Source organism: Anabrus simplex, chromosome 3 (genome assembly GCF_040414725.1).
Source record: "Anabrus simplex isolate iqAnaSimp1 chromosome 3, ASM4041472v1, whole genome shotgun sequence".
NCBI lineage: Eukaryota > Metazoa > Arthropoda > Insecta > Orthoptera > Tettigoniidae > Anabrus > Anabrus simplex.
In genome coordinates, this window is record NC_090267.1 from 76445610 (window position 1) to 76468251 (window position 22642).

Below are 22642 nucleotides of genomic sequence, written 5' to 3' on the forward strand. Positions count from 1 at the left end.
ATGACACGTGGAATAATTCACTCACCATAGCTCAGTGTGGTTATCACCGATCAGTCATTAAACACGTACTGCACAAATAGGCCTATTTCTATTTTACAAGACTTTGCTACCGTGTTCGATGACTCATAAGAACCGATGAGTAACTATGTTCCTCTGAGAGAGAGAGAGAGAGAGAGAGAGAAAATATACATCCAGCAGTAACTGTGAGAACATTTAGGCCTATATTAATTTCAGGTAGAAAATAAAGTGTACCGCAATTTGCGCAATATTTTTGTTCGCATTTTTATCTTTACTTTCCCTTTCAAAAAATGTATTTTGTAGGAAAAAAATATAGCTACTATGAGATTCACACTCACGTCTTCGAGATTCGCTGGCAAGTAAGGTGATCATAGTGTTCTCTCACTTCCACTTGGTCAGAAGCAGATCCTTCGTCATCACATTTTACCTCAATGTTTTCAAAAATGAAAGCATATTGACCTAAACCCTCATACACAAGTTACTGTTGAGTGTCCCGCAGCAGGTACATTGAAGCTCGCTGAAATCGGTTGAATGCAGGGTCTGGCCTCTCCTTGTGAGAGACATCTCCATGCTTATGAGATCTTTTAAATGAAAAGTCACACCCCTGCAGTTTAGCTTGCTCTGATAACAGAAAATTGACACTGTACCCAAACTCTTCTCTACTCTTATTTTGCGAATGCTAAAACTTCAGTTGAATGACATTACTCCTCTTTATTGCTAGTTTTTCTATTTCCCTAAAGAGAAACATACCTGTTTGATGACCAGCTCAGCAAGTTTTGGGTTGGTAGTCTTCAGTTTACTAAGTTTTTTCACTACTGGATGCCTGTAAACAATGGACACACAATTAATCTACATTTTCGTACAGTTTACCATTACTACAACCAACACACAGGATGTATATGCAACAGATTTTTACCATGCAGATATACATGCACATGTTCTGAGGTAGGATGAGGCAGTTGAAGGGGATGAAGATAATGTACACAAGTGACATTGAGTTCCCAAAGGATATAGCAATGTACTGTAAAAATAACAATGATGTAGAATGTTTTTAAAAGGTGCATTAGTTTTGGTGTGGACACTGTATAGTCTGTGCTCTACTACGAAAATTACTCAACACATTTGCGGCCAATGAAAACATGACTCCACTTTCCCTTAGTGGCGATAACGACACAAGTGCATCACACACTGCATCAACATCAAAATTCATATTTCCACCAGTATGTATGATGCTTCATCTGGGCATCAGATAGTATCTCTGTAGACATTATAATTCAGCATATTTTTCTGCAATGGCAACAGAGATTGTGAGTGAGGTTGCAGGGCCTTCTCACTGGAAGAAACCCTGACTTTGTGGGATAAACAGGGATTCTGCAATTAATGATAGACTGGCAGCTCTCCTGAACGCTAGTGGCAGTGACTTCATTGATAGTAACGACAGTGTGAAAAGTGACTTTAGCCAACTGAGTGAGAATTTTTATCCTAGATGTGTGTGTCTATCGTCTACTCCCAATTCTGATGATGATGATGCTTGTTGTTTTAAGGGGCCTAACATCTAGGTCATCGGCCCCTGATGGTACGAAATGAGACGAAATGCAATGAAAAAATAAAATCCAAAATCCTCCACTGACCAGAATTCAAAGCGTGAGGACGAAAAATGAACGGATGGATATGAATTTAAAACAATCAGTGGAGCCGACCCGCAATGCCTCAGTCTCAGAAACTGATGGAAAACAAAAGTAATACTGACCAAGGGACTGCTTCTATAGCTCAATACTGAATCGGTGATGCTTGCAAGCTAAAGGGGTCCAAAATATAGGTTATCGGCCTCTCATAATGGTACTTATCGCTTGGAAAGTAGAACCATTGTATTCGTCATGGTGCGGTACTAATCAAAAGTATCGCAGACTCGCGGTATTCCACACATCATGGTACTACTCACAGGTAATGAAATTCGCACATGTAACACAGACCTATGGTGTTTCGCACACTGCAGTGCTATTTACAGGTAACACAAATCTATGGTATTCCTCACATAAGTGGACTAGGGACCCGCACTATCCCGGGGTGTTTCTCACATAGTGGGTACTAAGCATAGGCAAAGCAGAACCACCATGGTGTTGCTCATATAGGGGTACGAATCATAGGTACTGTAGAAGCCGGCAATGTACTGTATTGCTACTAATCACAAAACTAGTTGGTACCTAAATAGTGGTACTACGTGCAAGTAAGAGCGACCCATGGTGTTCCCCGCGTGGTGGTACTAATCACAAGTAGTTTCATGGTTCTAATCCAATCATCCCTTGGTTGCCCCTTCTAGTCGCCTCTTACAACAGGCAGAGGATACCGTGGGTGTATTCTTCTTCTGCGTCCCCCACCCACAGGGGGGTTGTGTGTTTGTTCCGCGAGAGGTATTTTATTTCCTGGTTAGGACCCCCCTATCCGCCACCTGGGACGCGCCACGTGGGAGTATCACCTCTCCCCTTGCTACGCCAGCGTAGTAGGTTCGTGGACTCCCAATTCTCACATTACAGAAGATGAGGAAGACATGAGTAATGTATCATTTCCAAATCTCCTGCCAAATAATAAGGGCAATAATCTGGGGTCATTTCTTAGAGTTCAGATTCGTCCTCTATGAAACAAATTTAACTTTATTGGTCGGCCCGAAATGAAGGTTCTGCTGCCCAGTGACGTGAAACTTACTGATTATTTTTGCTTGTTTGCAGATAATATTCAGTTAACTTGCTGAATAATATTGTTACTGAATGTAACACATTTGCAGAAGAAGTATTTTTGCAGGAAAATGTCACTGAAAAATCAAGGATTACCGCCTGGTACGATGTCACCGTGGACAAGTTCTGTGTATTTTTAGGACTTATGTTTCACATGGGTATTGTGCAAGTGTCTCGCATTAGGAATTACTGGAAAAGGCACAGATTTTAGGAACTACATAAATAGATTTCTACTTCTATTGAAATGTCTTCATTTTGCAAGAAACCCTGCTGAGGGAGATCCGAAACCAACACACCGTTTGTATAAAATATGATCAACGATTAAGTATTGTACTTCAATTATAAAATGAAAGAGGTATATGAACCATTTAGGGTGCTGTGTGTTTATGACTCTATGATGTTGTGGCATATAATAATATAATTTCGTGTGGCTATTTCTAGCCGAGTGCAGCCCTTGTAAGGCAGACCCTCCGATGAGGGTGGGCGGCATCTGCCATGTGTAGGTAACTGCGTGTTATTGTGGTGGCGGATAGTGTTATGTGTGGTGTGTGAGTTGCAGGGATGTTGGGTACAGCACAAACACCCAGCCCCCGGACCATTGGAATTAACCAATGAAGGTTAAAATCCCCGACCCGCCGGGAATCGAACCCGGGTCCCTCTGAACCGAAGGCCAGTACGCTGACCATTCAGCCAACGAGTCGGACATGTTGTGGCATGGTAGACTAATATTTTGAAAATACATAAAAAATAAATATGGTATCAAGTTGTATATGGTCACAAAACTGGGATAAGGCCGGCCGCAAAATGAGACGCAGGTCCGTGAGGTGACGCAGGATGACTCGCGTCAAATTCTTCACGGCAGAGTAAGTCACGGCGACAATCGTCACAAGTTGGATCGCAGTTTCAGTACGCAGTTTATGACCTATCTTTGTCGGTGCGACGTAAAGCAACTTGTAAAAAGAAAAAATAATAATACTTATAATTGCTTCCTCTCTCATAACCCCTCTTCATAACTTCGTCACAATATTTGTTACTTATTTTTCTCACTAAAACTCACTTTTTGTGTATGGAAATAAGTTGTTTTCAATTTGTATATCTCAGTTTAGCCATTACAAATAATTTGTATTTGTCACATGAGTTTATTTTTGGATTTTCTCATTTCAAAACAATTATTTTTGCACTCATCAATACATTTAATTGCAATAAATTTGTATTTTGTTGCGTTATATTGTACATTATTTCTTCCTTAAAACACAATATATAATTTATGGTGGTTTAGATGAAAAACTCATTTAATATGATTTTTCAAAAAGAATTCCTGAGTCAGTAATATGAACAACCAAAATCACCGTGAACCTTGCAGGAAACTGCGGAAGAGAGACTGCGATCTGCAGAGTCATGGAATGGAAGATAGGAAAACTTAAAGGGTCCACCTTTTCAATACAAAAAATGTTATAGTTTATTTATAACATGTATTTGCACTTGGAACTAGTTTCGACGCTGTTTGGCGTCATCATCAGCCAAAATGTGGGAAAAAGGCCAGCATGTAGGCATTTATATTACACAAGGCATTACATTAAACAATACACATCTTACAAGGAGATAAAAACAGGGACGAATATAAAAACAAATGAATCGTTGAGAAAGCAAAAGTTATACATATTAAAAATAACCTTAACCACACATCTTGCAGTGCGAAAGTAATCTTCTTGAATGATTCCTGAATATAAAACACACGCGCACACATTTCTGAAGAGCCAGCAGGCAGGACAAAGTAAAGTGAAACCTTAAGAGTTCTTCTGAGAAGAGTTCATAATTTTTTCTATGTTCCGACTAACTAATGAAGTCTCCCTTGAGTTCCTGATAAACATACACAACAGGAAATTCTCTTTCACTCTCAACAATAGCTATAAAGACCAACGGTAAATTTCATTTTAAATATTGTGCAGAGACGTGAAAGCATGAACTTGAACATGATATAGCTCCTTCATTTAACCCAATTTTTTACACAAGGTGTTACATTAAATAATACACATCTTACAAGGAGATAAAAACAGGGACGAATGTAGAAAACACATGCATCGTTGAGAAAGCAAAAGTTATACATATTAAAAATAAGCTTAACCACACAACTTGCAGTGCGAAAATATTTGCCTTGAATGATTCCTGAATACAAAACGGACGCGCATACACTTCTAAAGAGCCAGCAGGCAGGAAAAAGTAAGGTGAAACCTTAAGAGTTCTTCTGAGAAGAGTTCATCCTTCTTTCTATGTTCCGACTAATGAACTATAGTTCATAGAGCATTCATCAGAGAAGAACGACGATTCTGCTTTGAAGAGGCTACAAGCCTTATGCAGTTCTGATGATATCACACAAATTTGTGAATAGTTTCATCCGTAATGCACCCGTCCACCTCCCGAGTCCCAGACTAGCATTTATCTCAGGGGTGTCGGTTCATTATTTAAGTCATCAAATATAACTATAGCGGCATAAATGAACACGGGAATGAACGGAGCAATTTAAAATTAAAATTGGGGAAGGCTCGATTGTAAACTTGAATTTAAGGACTCCATGATAGGACTAGGAAGTGACTGTTAACTTTAAAAAGGGCATCATCTAACTACAATAAAAAGATTATGAGAATGGTTTCCTTTGAAATAATTGCCAGAAAGAGCAGTTTATTACGCCATACGACGTACGAAACTTTGATACATTTGGCAACGATATTTAAGTTTTCCACACATGTTACATAAACAAATCACTTGCTATACCGCAAGTGGTATCAATATCGTGCTGGGTTGCTTCTGAAATAAAATGACATTTTGAGGTATAATTTACGGATCGATTCCATTTGAATCGAACCGTTGTTCAAGGATATAGCTTCCTTCTATCGGGAGCCCGAGCATAACCCATGTTACGGTCGGCTCCTCGATTTAACTAAGATGATGTACTCCGGCTATATACATTTTTCCGAGACCGGTACTCGGACTGGGTAATGTTTCTCGTGAATTACGAAAAATGGATTACACGGACAGTTCCTATCTTACGACGTCCAGCTGATGCCATACCAATGAATTAGCATTTACACTTTATTTACACATGATCTGAAATGTTACAAAGTAGCCTCAGTAGACTACTGCCACAGATGAGATAACGAGAAGCGATGGGAAATACCGTGGCAATGACCCCCCCTCGCATCGCGGGCGAAGTAAACAAACGCACCAAGTATTACTGTAACATCGTCCCGTACGGAAGCCGTACGATAACGAGGCAACGAAATGATTATAATATTTATCACTCTTATTATCCAAACATACGAATCGAGGGATGTTGTTACCAAGTAATTAATTAACTATCGTCAGAAATATTCATTTAATTATCATCCTCGAAATTATTATTATTATTATTATTATTATTATTATTATTATTAAATAGGTGACCCAAGATATTATTATTATTATTATTCACGTCACTCAAGAGGTTATTGTTATTAATGAATCGGTCACTTCCGCCAAAATATATTAAGATATCGGTCGCAATTATAATTATTTCACCGATCAACCAACGGCATCATTACTGTTATTATTATGACAATTATTATTAAGCTGACCGCGATGATTTAACATCGTCCTTACATTATTATTATTATTATTATTATCGGTTGCATATTATCATTTAGATTCCCGTTTAACATCTTTATCAACGCTCATTTACTTAAGGCGGTCCAATCATTTATCTGCAATATTTATTATTATTATTATTATCACGACATCATGATTGTCATCGCTCGTCATTACAATGATTATAATATACGATCATTTATGTGGAATCTGAACTCTCACTATCCTTAGATCCGTAGTATCTCGACGAATAGCTGTGCAGTCTATTTATTTCGTACATGCTGTCACGGGTTCGAATTCTACCCGCTACGTAACTCAGTATTTCTCTGTGACACTGCCCGTACATTTTACACTCATTTCAATATCCTAAGTGTCTCTCGTACGGAATTTATTTCCCTTTCTATCTCAATATTCCTTGATTCATTTATTTCTCACAGAATTATCAACTGACTTATTTATTCCACTTTTGACATCGTACGACCTTTTATTATCTGACTGCAGATTCTTTAACATTTCTATCTCATTTCGATCTACGCCTTAGTTCATTCTCCACAAATAATCGTAACATCTTGAAATTATATTTACCAAAATTTGACAATCATGGTTTCGTAATATTAGTCCTACGTGTTCCGGCTAATGAATTGCAAATTTAAGACACGACATTTATTCGTAAAGAAAAATATTGGACCGTAATTTAAACCACACGTTCATTAACATGTACGGATTATTAGCACCGATCTACTTTTCAATATTATTAATTTATCAAGTTAAATTACCACACACTTTAATTCCGAATTAAAAACGACATCCCGTCATTAAATGATTTCTGACAAACACAACACCTGATCACTTAAATTTATTATTACGCATTGATCACTAAAAGTTTCCAATATCTCATGAATTATTATTATATCCAAAATTTTATTAAAAAAATTTCTTAAAAAAAAGTAGTTTTATTTTTATTTATTATTATTATTATTTTTAAAAAAATATTAATTTTCGCCTGTTACACGGTAGTCCACTCTTAATATGTTTAACGCATAACCCCTTTTACAATTTCGATTCATTCTGGCACTAACCAATCCCAGATATGATTTACTTGGAATATTATTATTATAATCGCTTCTCACAAATTTGAACAACTTCACTTTGAAAATATGAACATACTAATCACAACAAAACACAACTGGTATGGCGAAGCTGGATTTTCCTTCAGTGTCATTACATAGCTCGTTAAAATGACAAAACAGAAAAACACATATCGGGTCTTATTTAACTATCATAACCAAAATCAAATGAAAGAAAATTATTGACTACAAAGAAATATGAATGCATGCATGACTTAACGTACTACACTATATATACAAATTTACATCTCCAACAAACTGAATACATAAAAGACCCGATTATTTACATTGTTATATTTACTACTGTCCGTGCTACAAATTTAGGATGGGGTCGTTAAGCGACTCATCTTGTTACAGAAGGTAACCAAGTCTAATCAAATTATTCCCAATTTTCCCAATCACGATAACATTTCCCAAATATATTTTACATTATGTACTCATCTTAGTTTCTCGGTATTCCATTACAGCTTTGCAGATGAGAGGCTCCTTCCGGCCCCTCTCTGCATTTTACTCCTCCATTCTTGATGGCGTAGTTCCACAAAAGATTTCCTGGCACATTACAATTTTACACTAATACCTTGTAACCCACAGGTAGGTGGAACCTTTGCTGTTGCCTCTATCAGATGTTGTGGCACCACATAGGGCGACCGATTAAATGCAACCAACGGGTTAAACATTCTTTGCCCGATACCTCCATTTTCTAACTTGTCGATAGACAGCCTAAATTGACGCAATGGAGTTGCTCAGCGGATATCTCAGGGTTTAATTATGGCTAGTAGGACATGTAATCCTACTGTAGAGTACGCTTAACGTGAGTCCAAGAGAAATCCGACCCACGGATGTCACCCAACGTTACTCACGACATTATAATAATCATCGCCGACTACCTTTTAAAGTTTCGACCTCAAGAAATTTGCCATGGTTAAATGATTACTTAATTACACCATATCTTACATCGCTATACATTAACTTACAATCTAGGAAATAATTAAAGAACTCTTGACTCCAGCAATTGTAGAAAAATACCAAAATATTTATTAATAAATACTAAATTACCAATTTCCACATTATGTAACGCAGTATTTAAATTAACTGGTAATATGATTGAGAAGATGAGTCAGCGCTGGCTCGTATGATAAACAAGAAAATAGAATTCAGAATTTAAATTAATAAATGATCAGTTCCTTTGTGAAATTGAAATTCTAAAATTACATATTTACAACAGATCACTGGTCCTATTCGAGTTCCACCTCGCATTTGAAATGTAAGTAAACACATCGACACAATAAACTCATTTCGAAAGTCCACTTTCTTTAGTCTTATTTAAGCAATCTCACATGGATATAATATCCATCCGCAATGCATCACAAAAACACCAATAAGTCTAGTGTGAATAAATTGGAATTCGTCTAAGTAAATCTAATTTGAGTTATCGGTATTCGAAAATAAATCTGAATGTTTCAAGTTAAATTTTAATAAAATCCGAAGTCATGACTTTGTTGTAAGGATCTCGTTGTGCTTTGAAACTACTTATGAACTAAGGCATTCTTTCCTAGTGCCTGTTAAATACGGCTCCTACTCTAGCCTTTACCTAGCTGAAATTCGTTAAAAAAAATGTACTTTTAAACGGAGAATATTAACTGATCTAGCTATCTATCTAACTTCAGCATAATCTTTGGCTGTCCCACACATGCCCTTATCGGTTCAATGTCCTATTAAGTAGTTATATTTCAATAACATTCAACCCCAATGCAAGCTACATTACTCTCTTGCAATTAACATGGAAGCGCTTTGCTGCGAGGTTTGGAAAAGCATAATCTCATATATATATATCGGTGTCGTACTGTTTCTGGTTAACTACAGCTGTTAAAAGTCGAAGAATTCTAATATACATTATAAAACATCTACACTGAAATGTAATTACGTCACGAGCTTACTTCTATACAAATAAATCCAGTTCGTACCTTGGCTTGTGCAGCTCCTGCGGTGTGGGCATTCTTACGCAAATAAAACATAAAATTCACTTGTAGTGTGGCACAAACTTAACGTGCAGATACACGATGGTCCTGCATTGCGTACAAACCTTCCCAATTCACAATATACAACTCGTAACTTTCCTCCAATCTCATATTCATATTCTCATTACAATATCAATCTGATATAAACACCGTAGCCTCCATAATTATATATCGCGTTTCCCAACTTGACGATTACGTTAAAATACCACACTGCTTCTTAATAAAATATACAAGTCGCAGATCAACTTAACCTACAGACGAGTTCATTGCCCTAATTATGGACCAAACAAATGCGTAATTCCATGTATCTTACAACACTGCGCACAACCATTCGTGACGTGAACTTTTTGCATTACATCAATGAAAACTCTATAATCTCTTATTATGTCAATTCAATCAACTGTTTCATATTTCTCTTCAAACCTCACGCTTCCTACAAGTATTTCCGTCGATATAGCAAAAACTTCTGCTATGTTATTCAATCGTAACTAAGACTTAATTATCTCACACTTAGTTGATAATCAACACTTGCATTGCCAAATTATCGGTCTACAATTTGCCATCAGTACATACCTAAGGTACATGTGTAAGCAAACCAAAAATTATGCAATAAAATGTTATGAATGACTTAGCTCGCTCTAAGTTGTCCCTGGTCCAGCTGTTCCATTCCCATTGGATGTAGATGGGTCTTCGGTTTGATCACGAGTATGTCATCTGGAACGTCCTCCGCTCCAATACTCTGGTAGTTCTATCTGGTTACCCGTCGCCTTCCTTGACATCTCCTGGTCATTTCCTGGTCGTCTGGCAAGATGAATTGTTCCCAGGTCGGTCCATCATGTGAGTTCAGTGCATCATCTTGATCATCTTCTTGACAAATTCAAAATTGAAGCTAATAATATTACGATATTCTGCCATTATTCTATTCTTCTTTGACGACGTTTATCCTTAATTTTTAATATAATTTCCTTTGTAGCTCTTCGTCGTATTCGTAATTTCTGCGTAACGACTTCAATACTTATATTTTCGTCTTAACCGATTTTTTTGAATTTTGGTGAAGACTGATACTTTATTCTCATTCAATAGTTGTATTTCTTCTTTTCCTTAATACGCAATCCTTTGCTTCTCCAAATGAAATATTACGATTACGGTGATATCGTCCGCTCTCGAGGCCGTGCAGATTTCAAGATGAAGATTTTCAATAATGATGTTTTTCTATTTTTTTTTTTTGGAAACAATACTGTGCACCGTCCACTGTCCGTCTTACCCGAACACACGATCATTCTATGAAGTATATGGCCCTCTGAGACATCGTAGCAGGCGACTATTCCTTGCTCGCTTTAGATTACAAGGCCCATACCTTAGGTCGGCGCCATTTTGTAATCTGTCGTGGACGTGCGAATGGGCACATTTAAACACGCGAACGGGCACATTTATTATCCCCCGTCACGAACAAAATATATTGGTCACAATATATTTTCCTTACTTAAACTCAAATCATAAATGTGCCTTCGCCAACGACATTAAAGATATATAGACTGCTAAACATACTCGTTACAGCGCCCCTGGTTGAAGCACAGCAAACTAACTTTTGCCTACAACTGTCATGGCGGCTGCCACTTCTTGGTCTTGACAGTTAGCCCTTATCAGTTCAATGAATTGATGAGATTATACGTTATTGCAAATTAAAGATATATTTAAGAATAAACACGACATTTTCAAACATGCTTAATGTTGCATTGATGTTATAATGAAATAAGCGCAGTGTATATGGTGAGCATTTGCTTGGTTAAAACGAGAATTACGTGTGTAGAAGAATGAATAATTCGGCATCATGCACTAACAATAAAGTCATTCACTACAGAAAGACATGTTATACGTACAGCAGTTCATAGAGGAATTTACACGCGTAGAGAAAGATACCCTGCCTTTCATGATATACCTTCAGTGTTATTCTGGTATGTTTGTTGTTTGTCCAACCCTTGTCCCGTTTCCCTACGGGGTCGGGTATGAGGTGAGATGAATTTGTCGTGGCGGTTTTTTACGACCGGATGCCCTTCCTGACGTCAACCTCATCAGAGGAGTTAATGAGAGATGAAATGAATGACGTGATATATGATAGTAGGGAGAGGGTGAAACCCGGTGCCGGCACATAGCCTACTCCTGTCGAATAGCACCAAGGGGTCTGCTCAAGGCTTAACGTCCCCATCCGACGGACGAATCACCATCAACAGCGTCATATGCCCTCACTCCATATGAGCACTGCGGAGAGGTTTGGAATTTAATCCAGGCTTTTGGCACGCAATCTAGTGATTAGAAATTGTATACCACCACCTCCCCTACCCTGCCGGCCAACATTCTGATGGTGAAAATTTTTTCGACCAACGGGACTCGAACCGGCTAACCTCGGTGTTAGACCGTTTTTAGACTTCAGCGCCTTAACGATCATGGCCACCAGGCGGGCTAGTGTTATTCTGGTATAATTTTTGAATTTTGCTTCTTTGTCTGGTTTGTTACGTTTTATGCTTTTTGCTACTTATGGCTACTTTCTAAGAACTGCTGAGCGACATGTAGCACAGACGTCCGTTGGTTGCGGTGTAGAATATCTCTACGGCATCCTCTGCCTGTCGTAAGGGGCCACTAAATGGGGTAACCCCAGATTCTAAAGTTGAGACCACCGGACCCCTGGTTGAGTGCAGCATTCCTTCCACATACGGTATCCTACCAGCTTTACCACTTTAATATTTCTACCGGACCTCTCTTGGTCAAACCTCGCCTGACTTCATTCGACTGAATTCATAGCCTACATTTATTTATTTATTTATTTATTTATTTATTTATTTATTTATTTATTTATTTATTTTAACCTTGCACACCTTCTCAAAGACCGTACTCCATCACACAACAACTTCTGCAGAGCCTTTCTATGGCAGATTCAGAGGAAATAAGCATATGTTTTGCCTACAAGTGTCATGGCTGCCAGTGGTTCAAGTAGATTCAAAGATGGCCAGCAGATTAGCAGTCTATATTTTTAATGTCGTTGGCCTTCGCTTCTTATACATATTCCTTGTCCTATTGCGACTGGCAAATCGATTTTAATATATCGACCGTTTATTATCGCTCCTGATTTAGAGATGTTCTTTGCTACATTCGACTGTGCTTATGTAATCAGCTGATTCTTTTCTACAATAAGCTTAATAAATCGTAATTTCTAATGACTTGTAGACGATAACTTGATATTGGTATGTAGCTTTTACATTCTTGTCCCTTTATTTTTCTAGTTCTGTGGTTCCATTAGTCTCATTCTCTTGGTAATAAGGCTTGATGTTAGAGGCATTGTATACATTTCTGTACTTTCCATTCATGCTCGTTAATTCGTATGCATTATTTCCTAGCACATGCTCTACTTTATATGGGCCGTTGTATAATGGTAGGAACTTCGCACATACTCTGTTCGGTGCATTCGATATTGGTACCGTTTTAATTAATACAAGATCACCTCGTTTATAAGGTGCATGGAATTTCTTATTTTGCATCCTCTTTAATCTTTTTCGTGACTGTTCCAGTAGTTTTTCCTTTATCATAGTCTCTATTTGCTGTGGATCTGGCTTCCTTTCCAATGGCATATTAAATATTCTGTCCCAACTCCTTTCAGGATGTATATTCTTGTGAGCTACGCTGGGAATCTGTCCGATAGATTGATTAATGGTGTTATTCAAGCTCCTTTCAATAATACTCAATATCTCCACCCATTTCCAATGCTGTTGGTTACAGTATATTCTGCCGAACTTGGCGATTTCCCTCATGTATCTTTCTACAGGGTTCGCTTCTGGGTGTCGTACTGAACACATCGTATGTTTGATGCCTTCATTTTTCATTCGTTCACGGAATATTTCAGACGTAAACTGTGTACCTCTATCTGTGAGTATTTTTTTCGGCTTACCCATCTCGGGAAAAACCTTTTCCACTAGGGCTCGTATGACTTGTTTAGCATTGGCTCTTTGTATAGCTTGAAGTGAAATGTACTTGGAAAATATGTCAACAACCGCTAGTATGTATCTTTTTCCTCTTTGTGCGGTCGGTAGCTTGCCAAAAATATCTACCGCATATATCTCGTGCGACCTTGTTGGAATGATTGGCACTGGTTTATGTCCACATACATAGTTGTTGTGTTTAACACGCTGGCATATGTCACAAGTTTTAACTAGGTTCCTGACAGATTTTCGTAGACCCTTCCAAGTGAATTTTTCCTTTAACGTACTAATCACTTTGTCTATGCCTGCATGTCCCGTGATATTATGGGTGTGCCATATCAGTTCTTTTTGTAATACTTTTGGTATTATAATCCTTCTTTTTCGGTCAACTGTATCCATAATTTTGATCAGTATTCCATCTACTATCTCAAAATTATTCTGCCATTCAGAATCCGGTTCCTTCTCTGTTAACCTGTTGATAATATATTTTAATTCTTTGTCAGACTCCTGGTATTCCTTTAGGTTTTCTAGCTTTCTCAGTAGTTCTTGCTCTCGATTGTCTAACTCAATTTCTAAAATATGTTCATCTTGTTCTGGAGGGTTCCTACTCAAAGCATCAGCTAAAATATTTTGTTTACCACTGCAATGCTCTATCTTCAAATCAAATTGCTGTGTATACAACATCCAGCGCGTTATCCTCTCGCTTATCATGACTGCCTTTAATCCAAAAGTTAATGCTTTATGGTCAGTTCTTATGGTCACTGGGTATCCAAAAATGATCCTTCTCCACTGTTGTAACGCGTGGATTATCGCTAGAAGTTCAAGTTCGGTGGTAGTGTAGTGCATTTCATGTTTCCTTAATTTCCGGCTGGTGAATGCCAGATAAGTTCTTTTCTGTTCTTCTTCGTTTTCTTGATACAAGCATGCGCCTACACCGATACTCGATGCATCTGCCTGTATTATAAATCTTTTCTCATAGTCTGGATATCCCAGTTTTATGCTTTGTTTCATCAATTCTTTCATCTTATTGAAGGCGTGCTCAACCTCGTCATTCCACTTCCACTTATTATTAGCTCTTAACAAATTGTATAGTGGTGCGGCTGTCTCAGTATATCCCTCACAGTGGTCTGAGAAAAATCCCGTCATTCCTAGGAATTGTCTGACGTGCTTGACCTTTGACGGCCGAGGAAACTCGCAAATAGCTTTAATCTTGGCAGGATTAGGTCTTATTCCTTCACCATCGATTAAGTGTCCGACAAAGAGTATTTGGCTTTGACAAAATCTCGACTTCGAGATATTTATTTTGAAACCAGTTTTCTGCAGATTCTTGAGCAACTTTTCCAGGTTAATACAATGCTCTTCAAACGAGGAACTTCCGAAAACTATGTCATCGATATAACAATTAACAAATTCTTTCACCTCACTAGTAAGGCTTCTATCCAATGCTCTCACCAACACGGCAGAACTATTCTTCAATCCGAATGGAAGACGACAGTAGGCATATGTTTGGTTGTTGAACATAAATCCAGTTAACAACCGTGACCTTTCCTCGAGGACAATGTGATGGAAAGAAGCCGTGCAATCCATGGTCGTAAAGTACCGCTGACCACGAAATTTCTTTACTATCTCCTTGATCTTAGGAGCCCTATTATACTCAGGAATCAGCTTCCCATTTATACATCTCGCGTCTAAACACAGCCTCAGTTTCCCGTTGCTTTTCCTTACGATTACAATTGGATTCAGGTAGGGAGTGGTGGTTTTTATGATTATTCCATCGTCTAACATTTGCTGGATAATCGTCTTCACTTCACTGAAGTACTTCTCTGGCACGTCATATATTTTGCCCATGTACGGAGTCCAGTCATTCACTATTATCTTATACTTGAAGTTCGGAATTTGCCCTGGTTTATCATCGAAAACGTCAATGTATTTATTGATAATTCCATACAGGATTCTTTTTCCTTCAGATGGTACATTGGCTTGAGCAAGTGCCTCCCATATCTCTGTTTTTTCATTATTTTCTTCCTCCATGGTTATGATTTCTTCGATTCTTTTTGTCATTTCGATGTCTTCTTGCAGCTCTTCATCTTTCTCTACCAAAGCTGGATTCTCTTTACTCAATAAGTCGACTTCCTTTCCCTCAATCTTCAAGTATTCTTCAGGATGTAACATGTCTTTAAGTTGGATTGTTTCAATAGTTTTATTCCCATCATTCTCCCTAATAGGGAATCTGATTTCATAACGTTCCATATCTATCGTCATTTGGGAAGCCATCATGAAGTCTATTCCGAAAATTATACTGTATTTTATCTTCTTCATTACCAGAAATGGGTGTTCGAACTCGTGTCTACCTATTCTTATTGTTAAATATGCTTGAGTCTTGCATTCTACCGATTTATCTGGAATGACACCCCTGATCTTAACTCCAGATACGGGTATTATCGGTATTTCCATTCTCTTTGTCAATTCTTGAAATAACGTGTTAGACATGACACTAATGCTGGCCCCGGAATCAACCAAACAGTATATTTTGATATCTGCAACCCTTACTAATATTACTGGCAATTTAAATACAGGTTCCTTTGTGTCGCATGTCTCATCTCGAACCAAGTCTTCTGGTCGGATGTCCCAGTGATCAAATTGTGTTATTATCCAACTACGAATTTTGACAATGTTCCTATTTTCCCAATCATTTACATCTTCCAGCTGAGTTATTGTTCCATTGGCGTTTTTTTTTTTTCTAACCGATGGTTCGGAATCAGGCGTACCTCTCTGGGTATTGTTTTCTCTATATCTCTCCTCTTCTCTTTTCCTCTTAAATTCTTGGAGCTCGAGACTCTCGGCTCCTTCGAGGTCTCCATTAATATCTTTGTCTCTAATAGCATCCTCCCATCGGGTCTTATTTTGCCTTTGCTCTCTAAGCTCTTGTATATATCTTCTATTTTCTTCATTTCTATTATACTCATTAGGCCGTCGTTTTTCATTATACCATTTTCTATTTCTTGGATAGGGTTGGCTCCTATTTCTATTATATCGAATGTTGTTCCTGTATTGTGGGTTACTTCTGTGCTCTCTTGGTTCCCATCTCGCAGGTTGTTCTCCGCTGCATCTACAACAATGTCTTTTTCGTGCGTTATCTTGAGTGTTGAACTGATTCTCCGTCCTGTCTTGTTCAGATCCGCTCACTCTTCCGCTCGTGCTTTCATGCTTAATAGTATTAATCGCTTCTACTTGCCTAATATTTCTGGAATTTCTTTCTACCAGGCATGATGATGTCATGTCAATCTGCCTCAGCCGTTTCTCCATGTCTACAGCGGTCTGTATATCCGTGGCAGCTAACAACCTCTGCACCTCTAACGGTAGTTGTCTCTGTATAGTCTTTATCGCCTCTAACTCACTTGGTGCGCAATCTAAGTCTTGGAAACGGTGAAACTGGTAGGAAAAGAAATCGGAATAACGTGTTTGCCCTGCATTAGAAAATTTCCTAGAGTAGAGCTCCAATCTCAACTGCTGTTGTATTTCTGAGTCCCAGAATTTTCTCAGGAAAGCAGCTTTAAATTCATCGTAAGTGTGAAAAGTGTATTTAAAAGCTCGAAACCATATATTCGGGTTCCCATCTAGGTGTTTCTCAATTATTCGTAATTTCTTATCCTCCTGTATTCTCCCTTCCCTAAAGTATTCCTCGATATCTCTAAGGAATTGTTTGGGAGAGATCTTCGCTGACCCGTCGAAATGCTTGGGCCGATCATCATAATTTTTAATAATATTAATAATGGGAGTGCTATCACTCTGGTTACTTCCGTTCATCATTTCTATGTCTCGCCTGTTCGAATCGATCATTACTGAAGGTGTGTTTTCTCTTTCCTGTACTTGTGTTTCCATAACTCTTTGCCGTTCACTTGAGTTCGAAAACACGGATTTCGCCGATTGGTTTTCTACCCTCATCTCCTGAAGTTCTTTCCTTATTTGTTTCATTTCCTCATCGGTCTTCTCCATCTTCCGCTCTGAATCAGCCTTATCAGTTTCCATTTTCTCCTTCAGTTCATTTATTTTGTCGGCCACCTGATCTGAAGCTCGGTTAAATTTTCCTACTAAGTCTTGTTGTTTCAGGCTTAGACCTTCCATGCCTTTCGCTATTTCACTTATCTTCTCATCTTCTAATCTCTTGATAGTTTCCTGTCCTTCTGTTATCTTCTTCTTTATTTCGTTTACCTCTTCCCATTTCTTCTCATTAGTGCCTTTGATTTCTTCTAGCTTGTCATTCAGTTTGGCAATTTCTTCATCCACCAGTGCTGTGATGATATTCGGATTCTGTGCCACTTCTGTCCTCATTCTGTTTATCTCCTCTCGCATCTCTTGGTTTTTATTTTCCATGGTTTCGGTCAACTCGGCACGCAAACCTTGTATTTCATTCCTAACTCCAAAAAATTCTTCAGTCATCTTTTCTTGTTTCCCTTTTAATTCTTGAATCATCCCTTTATGTTCGCTTTCTATTCTGCTAACGATTTCCTCCATAATCTCCTTCTGCTTCAGTTGCCACTCTTCCTGTTTCTTATATAATTCCTGTATTTCCTTTCCTCTATCCTCAACTTGTTTTTGTTGCCATTCTATTAATCTTCGTTCCTTTTCTGCTCGTCTTCTTTCCTTCTCCTCTTCCTGTCTTATTTTCTCATTCTCACGTTCATGTTTCTCTCTCTGTTTTTCTTCTTCGCGTTCTTTTTTCTCCCTCTGTTTTTCTTCTTCCTGCTTTTTCTCCTTCTCTTCGCGTTCCTTTTTCTCCTTCTGTTTTTCTTCTTCCTGCTTTTTCAAATACTCTAAGAACCATATCGGGGTTCCGTCGTGTCTCTCCTGTATTTCTCTCATCTCTTCTTCCTGTCCCCTTCTGGTCTGTACTCTTCCTTGCATCGCCATAATTCCGTTAAGTAATTCTATTTATGCTATTATGCTTTCTTTAAATTCCTAAAAATTTTTCAATTTTCCTAAGGTACTCTAAGTTTCCTAGCAATACTCCAAGTTCACAGGGTATAAATACACATACATATATATAACACAATTCACAACTCCTTAAACTACTTATACTAAAATAGTCTCTTATGTCACTATCGTGCACTAGCTTAAAGTTTCTTGGTTTCAATCACATATGATATGGATGGACCTTGCTGGAAACAACATCATCTTACCAGGTAGACCATGAACAACTAGACCATGAGTTCGGATTTTATCATTTTGAATTCACTCCGGAACTGATCTCAAAGAAGAAAACAAATTGTTACTATGTGGCATCCAACCAACCTACAGTATTCACAAGCCTACATAGTATTTAACATATGCAATATATTTAAAACAAAAACACTTAAAATTAACTCATATTATTAACATGACCAGAAGAAAATAAATATTTAACAAACCTCAATCACTCCTCAACATTGACCATTTCGCTTAATATAACTTTATACTCATATATATTATACCTCCTTCTCCTTCACAGATCCTCGTCATATATCTTGCAAATATTACAAACCTAATAAATCCTTTCCATACAATACCTCTACATATTATTATTTATGTTGATCAATATTATCTGAACTTATTGTATTCCATGACAATACATTCCCACGGCGACTTCTCTTCACGGTCACAGTATAGGAGCTAGCTAAATTATTCTAATATTCAATCTCTTTCTCGCCGGTCCCGCGGTGTCTTTCACTTCTTGTCAACGTTGGTGCTCCAATTCAATGCATTATACTCGCACGGTGTCTTTCTCTACTACTCACGTTGGTGCGACAACTTAATGTGCTATCCCGCGGTGTTTTTCTCTTAAATAGCCTCACGGTTGTGCATCAATTAAATGTGGCCGCGAAGTATTTCTCTTCAGTTAGGCCCCACGATTGGGCAGCCAATTAAATGTAACCCACAGGTAGGTGGAACCTTTGCTGTTGCCTCTATCAGATGTTGTGGCACCACATAGGGCGACCGATTAAATGCAACCAACGGGTTAAACATTCTTTGCCCGATACCTCCATTTTCTAACTTGTCGATAGACAGCCTAAATTGACGCAATGGAGTTGCTCAGCGGATATCTCAGGGTTTAATTATGGCTAGTAGGACATGTAATCCTACTGTAGAGTACGCTTAACGTGAGTCCAAGAGAAATCCGACCCACGGATGTCACCCAACGTTACTCACGACATTATAATAATCATCGCCGACTACCTTTTAAAGTTTCGACCTCAAGAAATTTGCCATGGTTAAATGATTACTTAATTACACCATATCTTACATCGCTATACATTAACTTACAATCTAGGAAATAATTAAAGAACTCTTGACTCCAGCAATTGTAGAAAAATACCAAAATATTTATTAATAAATACTAAATTACCAATTTCCACATTATGTAACGCAGTATTTAAATTAACTGGTAATATGATTGAGAAGATGAGTCAGCGCTGGCTCGTATGATAAACAAGAAAATAGAATTCAGAATTTAAATTAATAAATGATCAGTTCCTTTGTGAAATTGAAATTCTAAAATTACATATTTACAACAGATCACTGGTCCTATTCGAGTTCCACCTCGCATTTGAAATGTAAGTAAACACATCGACACAATAAACTCATTTCGAAAGTCCACTTTCTTTAGTCTTATTTAAACAATCTCACATGGATATAATATCCATCCGCAATGCATCACAAAAACACCAATAAGTCTAGTGTGAATAAATTGGAATTCGTCTAAGTAAATCTAATTTGAGTTATCGGTATTCGAAAATAAATCTGAATGTTTCAAGTTAAATTTTAATAAAATCCGTGGTCATGACTTTGTTGTAAGGATCTCGTTGTGCTTTGAAACTACTTATGAACTAAGGCATTCTTTCCTAGTGCCTGTTAAATACGGCTCCTACTCTAGCCTTTACCTAGCTGAAATTCGTTAAAAAAAAAATGTACTTTTAAACGGAGAATATTAACTGATCTAGCTATCTATCTAACTTCAGCATAATCTTTGGCTGTCCCACACATGCCCTTATCGGTTCAATGTCCTATTAAGTAGTTATATTTCAATAACATTCAACCCCAATGCAAGCTACATTACTCTCTTGCAATTAACATGGAAGCGCTTTGCTGCGAGGTTTGGAAAAGCATAATCTCATATATATATATCGGTGTCGTACTGTTTCTGGTTAACTACAGCTGTTAAAAGTCGAAGAATTCTAATATACATTATAAAACATCTACACTGAAATGTAATTACGTCACGAGCTTACTTCTATACAAATAAATCCAGTTCGTACCTTGGCTTGTGCAGCTCCTGCGGTGTGGGCATTCTTACGCAAATAAAACATAAAATTCACTTGTAGTGTGGCACAAACTTAACGTGCAGATACACGATGGTCCTGCATTGCGTACAAACCTTCCCAATTCACAATATACAACTCGTAACTTTCCTCCAATCTCATATTCATATTCTCATTACAATATCAATCTGATATAAACACCGTAGCCTCCATAATTATATATCGCGTTTCCCAACTTGACGATTACGTTAAAATACCACACTGCTTCTTAATAAAATATACAAGTCGCAGATCAACTTAACCTACAGACGAGTTCATTGCCCTAATTATGGACCAAACAAATGCGTAATTCCATGTATCTTACAACACTGCGCACAACCATTCGTGACGTGAACTTTTTGCATTACATCAATGAAAACTCTATAATCTCTTATTATGTCAATTCAATCAACTGTTTCATATTTCTCTTCAAACCTCACGCTTCCTACAAGTATTTCCGTCGATATAGCAAAAACTTCTGCTATGTTATTCAATCGTAACTAAGACTTAATTATCTCACACTTAGTTGATAATCAACACTTGCATTGCCAAATTATCGGTCTACAATTTGCCATCAGTACATACCTAAGGTACATGTGTAAGCAAACCAAAAATTATGCAATAAAATGTTATGAATGACTTAGCTCGCTCTAAGTTGTCCCTGGTCCAGCTGTTCCATTCCCATTGGATGTAGATGGGTCTTCGGTTTGATCACGAGTATGTCATCTGGAACGTCCTCCGCTCCAATACTCTGGTAGTTCTATCTGGTTACCCGTCGCCTTCCTTGACATCTCCTGGTCATTTCCTGGTCGTCTGGCAAGATGAATTGTTCCCAGGTCGGTCCATCATGTGAGTTCAGTGCATCATCTTGATCATCTTCTTGACAGATTCAAAATTGAAGCTAATAATATTACGATATTCTGCCATTATTCTATTCTTCTTTGACGACGTTTATCCTTAATTTTTAATATAATTTCCTTTGTAGCTCTTCGTCGTATTCGTAATTTCTGCGTAACGACTTCAATACTTATATTTTCGTCTTAACCGATTTTTTTGAATTTTGGTGAAGACTGATACTTTATTCTCATTCAATAGTTGTATTTCTTCTTTTCCTTAATACGCAATCCTTTGCTTCTCCAAATGAAATATTACGATTACGGTGATATCGTCCGCTCTCGAGGCCGTGCAGATTTCAAGATGAAGATTTTCAATAATGATGTTTTTCTATTTTTTTTTTGGAAACAATACTGTGCACCGTCCACTGTCCGTCTTACCCGAACACACGATCATTCTATGAAGTATATGGCCCTCTGAGACATCGTAGCAGGCGACTATTCCTTGCTCGCTTTAGATTACAAGGCCCATACCTTAGGTCGGCGCCATTTTGTAATCTGTCGTGGACGTGCGAATGGGCACATTTAAACACGCGAACGGGCACAACCTTAATTATCACAAAACTTCACCATTGACAACGTTAACACTGAATACTTTAACTTTTATACAACAAATTAATATCCTAGACCCAAAAATTTAATATTTTACACTATTTTAATCTTCGTCCAATTACCGCACAATGGACCTGGACACGTACGACGAGGTGTCAAATTTTACGCCCGTCGCGATTTATGTCGTCCGACGCGATACGGCCGTTTCATACGGCACTCTTGAAGTGTTCATGATAGCGGTTCGATATTGCAAAGTACAGGCTACTATTCCCTTAAAGTACTGTTCGTCACACAGTAGGTTATGTACGTACTTATTGTGGTACAATTTATACTACTCTCTTACAGTGCAATTAATTTACTTCACTGATATTTATAA

At 37.9% G+C, this 22642-nt stretch overlaps 1 protein-coding gene across 1 annotated transcript in view; it reads right to left on the reverse strand.

Moving 5' to 3' along the window:
- Positions 1 to 22642, reverse strand: part of Trap1 (TNF receptor associated protein 1) — a 550461-nt gene that overhangs the window by 17018 nt on the left and 510801 nt on the right. The window contains exon 16 of the mRNA XM_067144122.2: positions 769 to 841. Coding sequence (XP_067000223.1) covers positions 769 to 841 — 73 coding nt within the window. The remainder of the gene's footprint in view (positions 1 to 768; positions 842 to 22642) is intronic.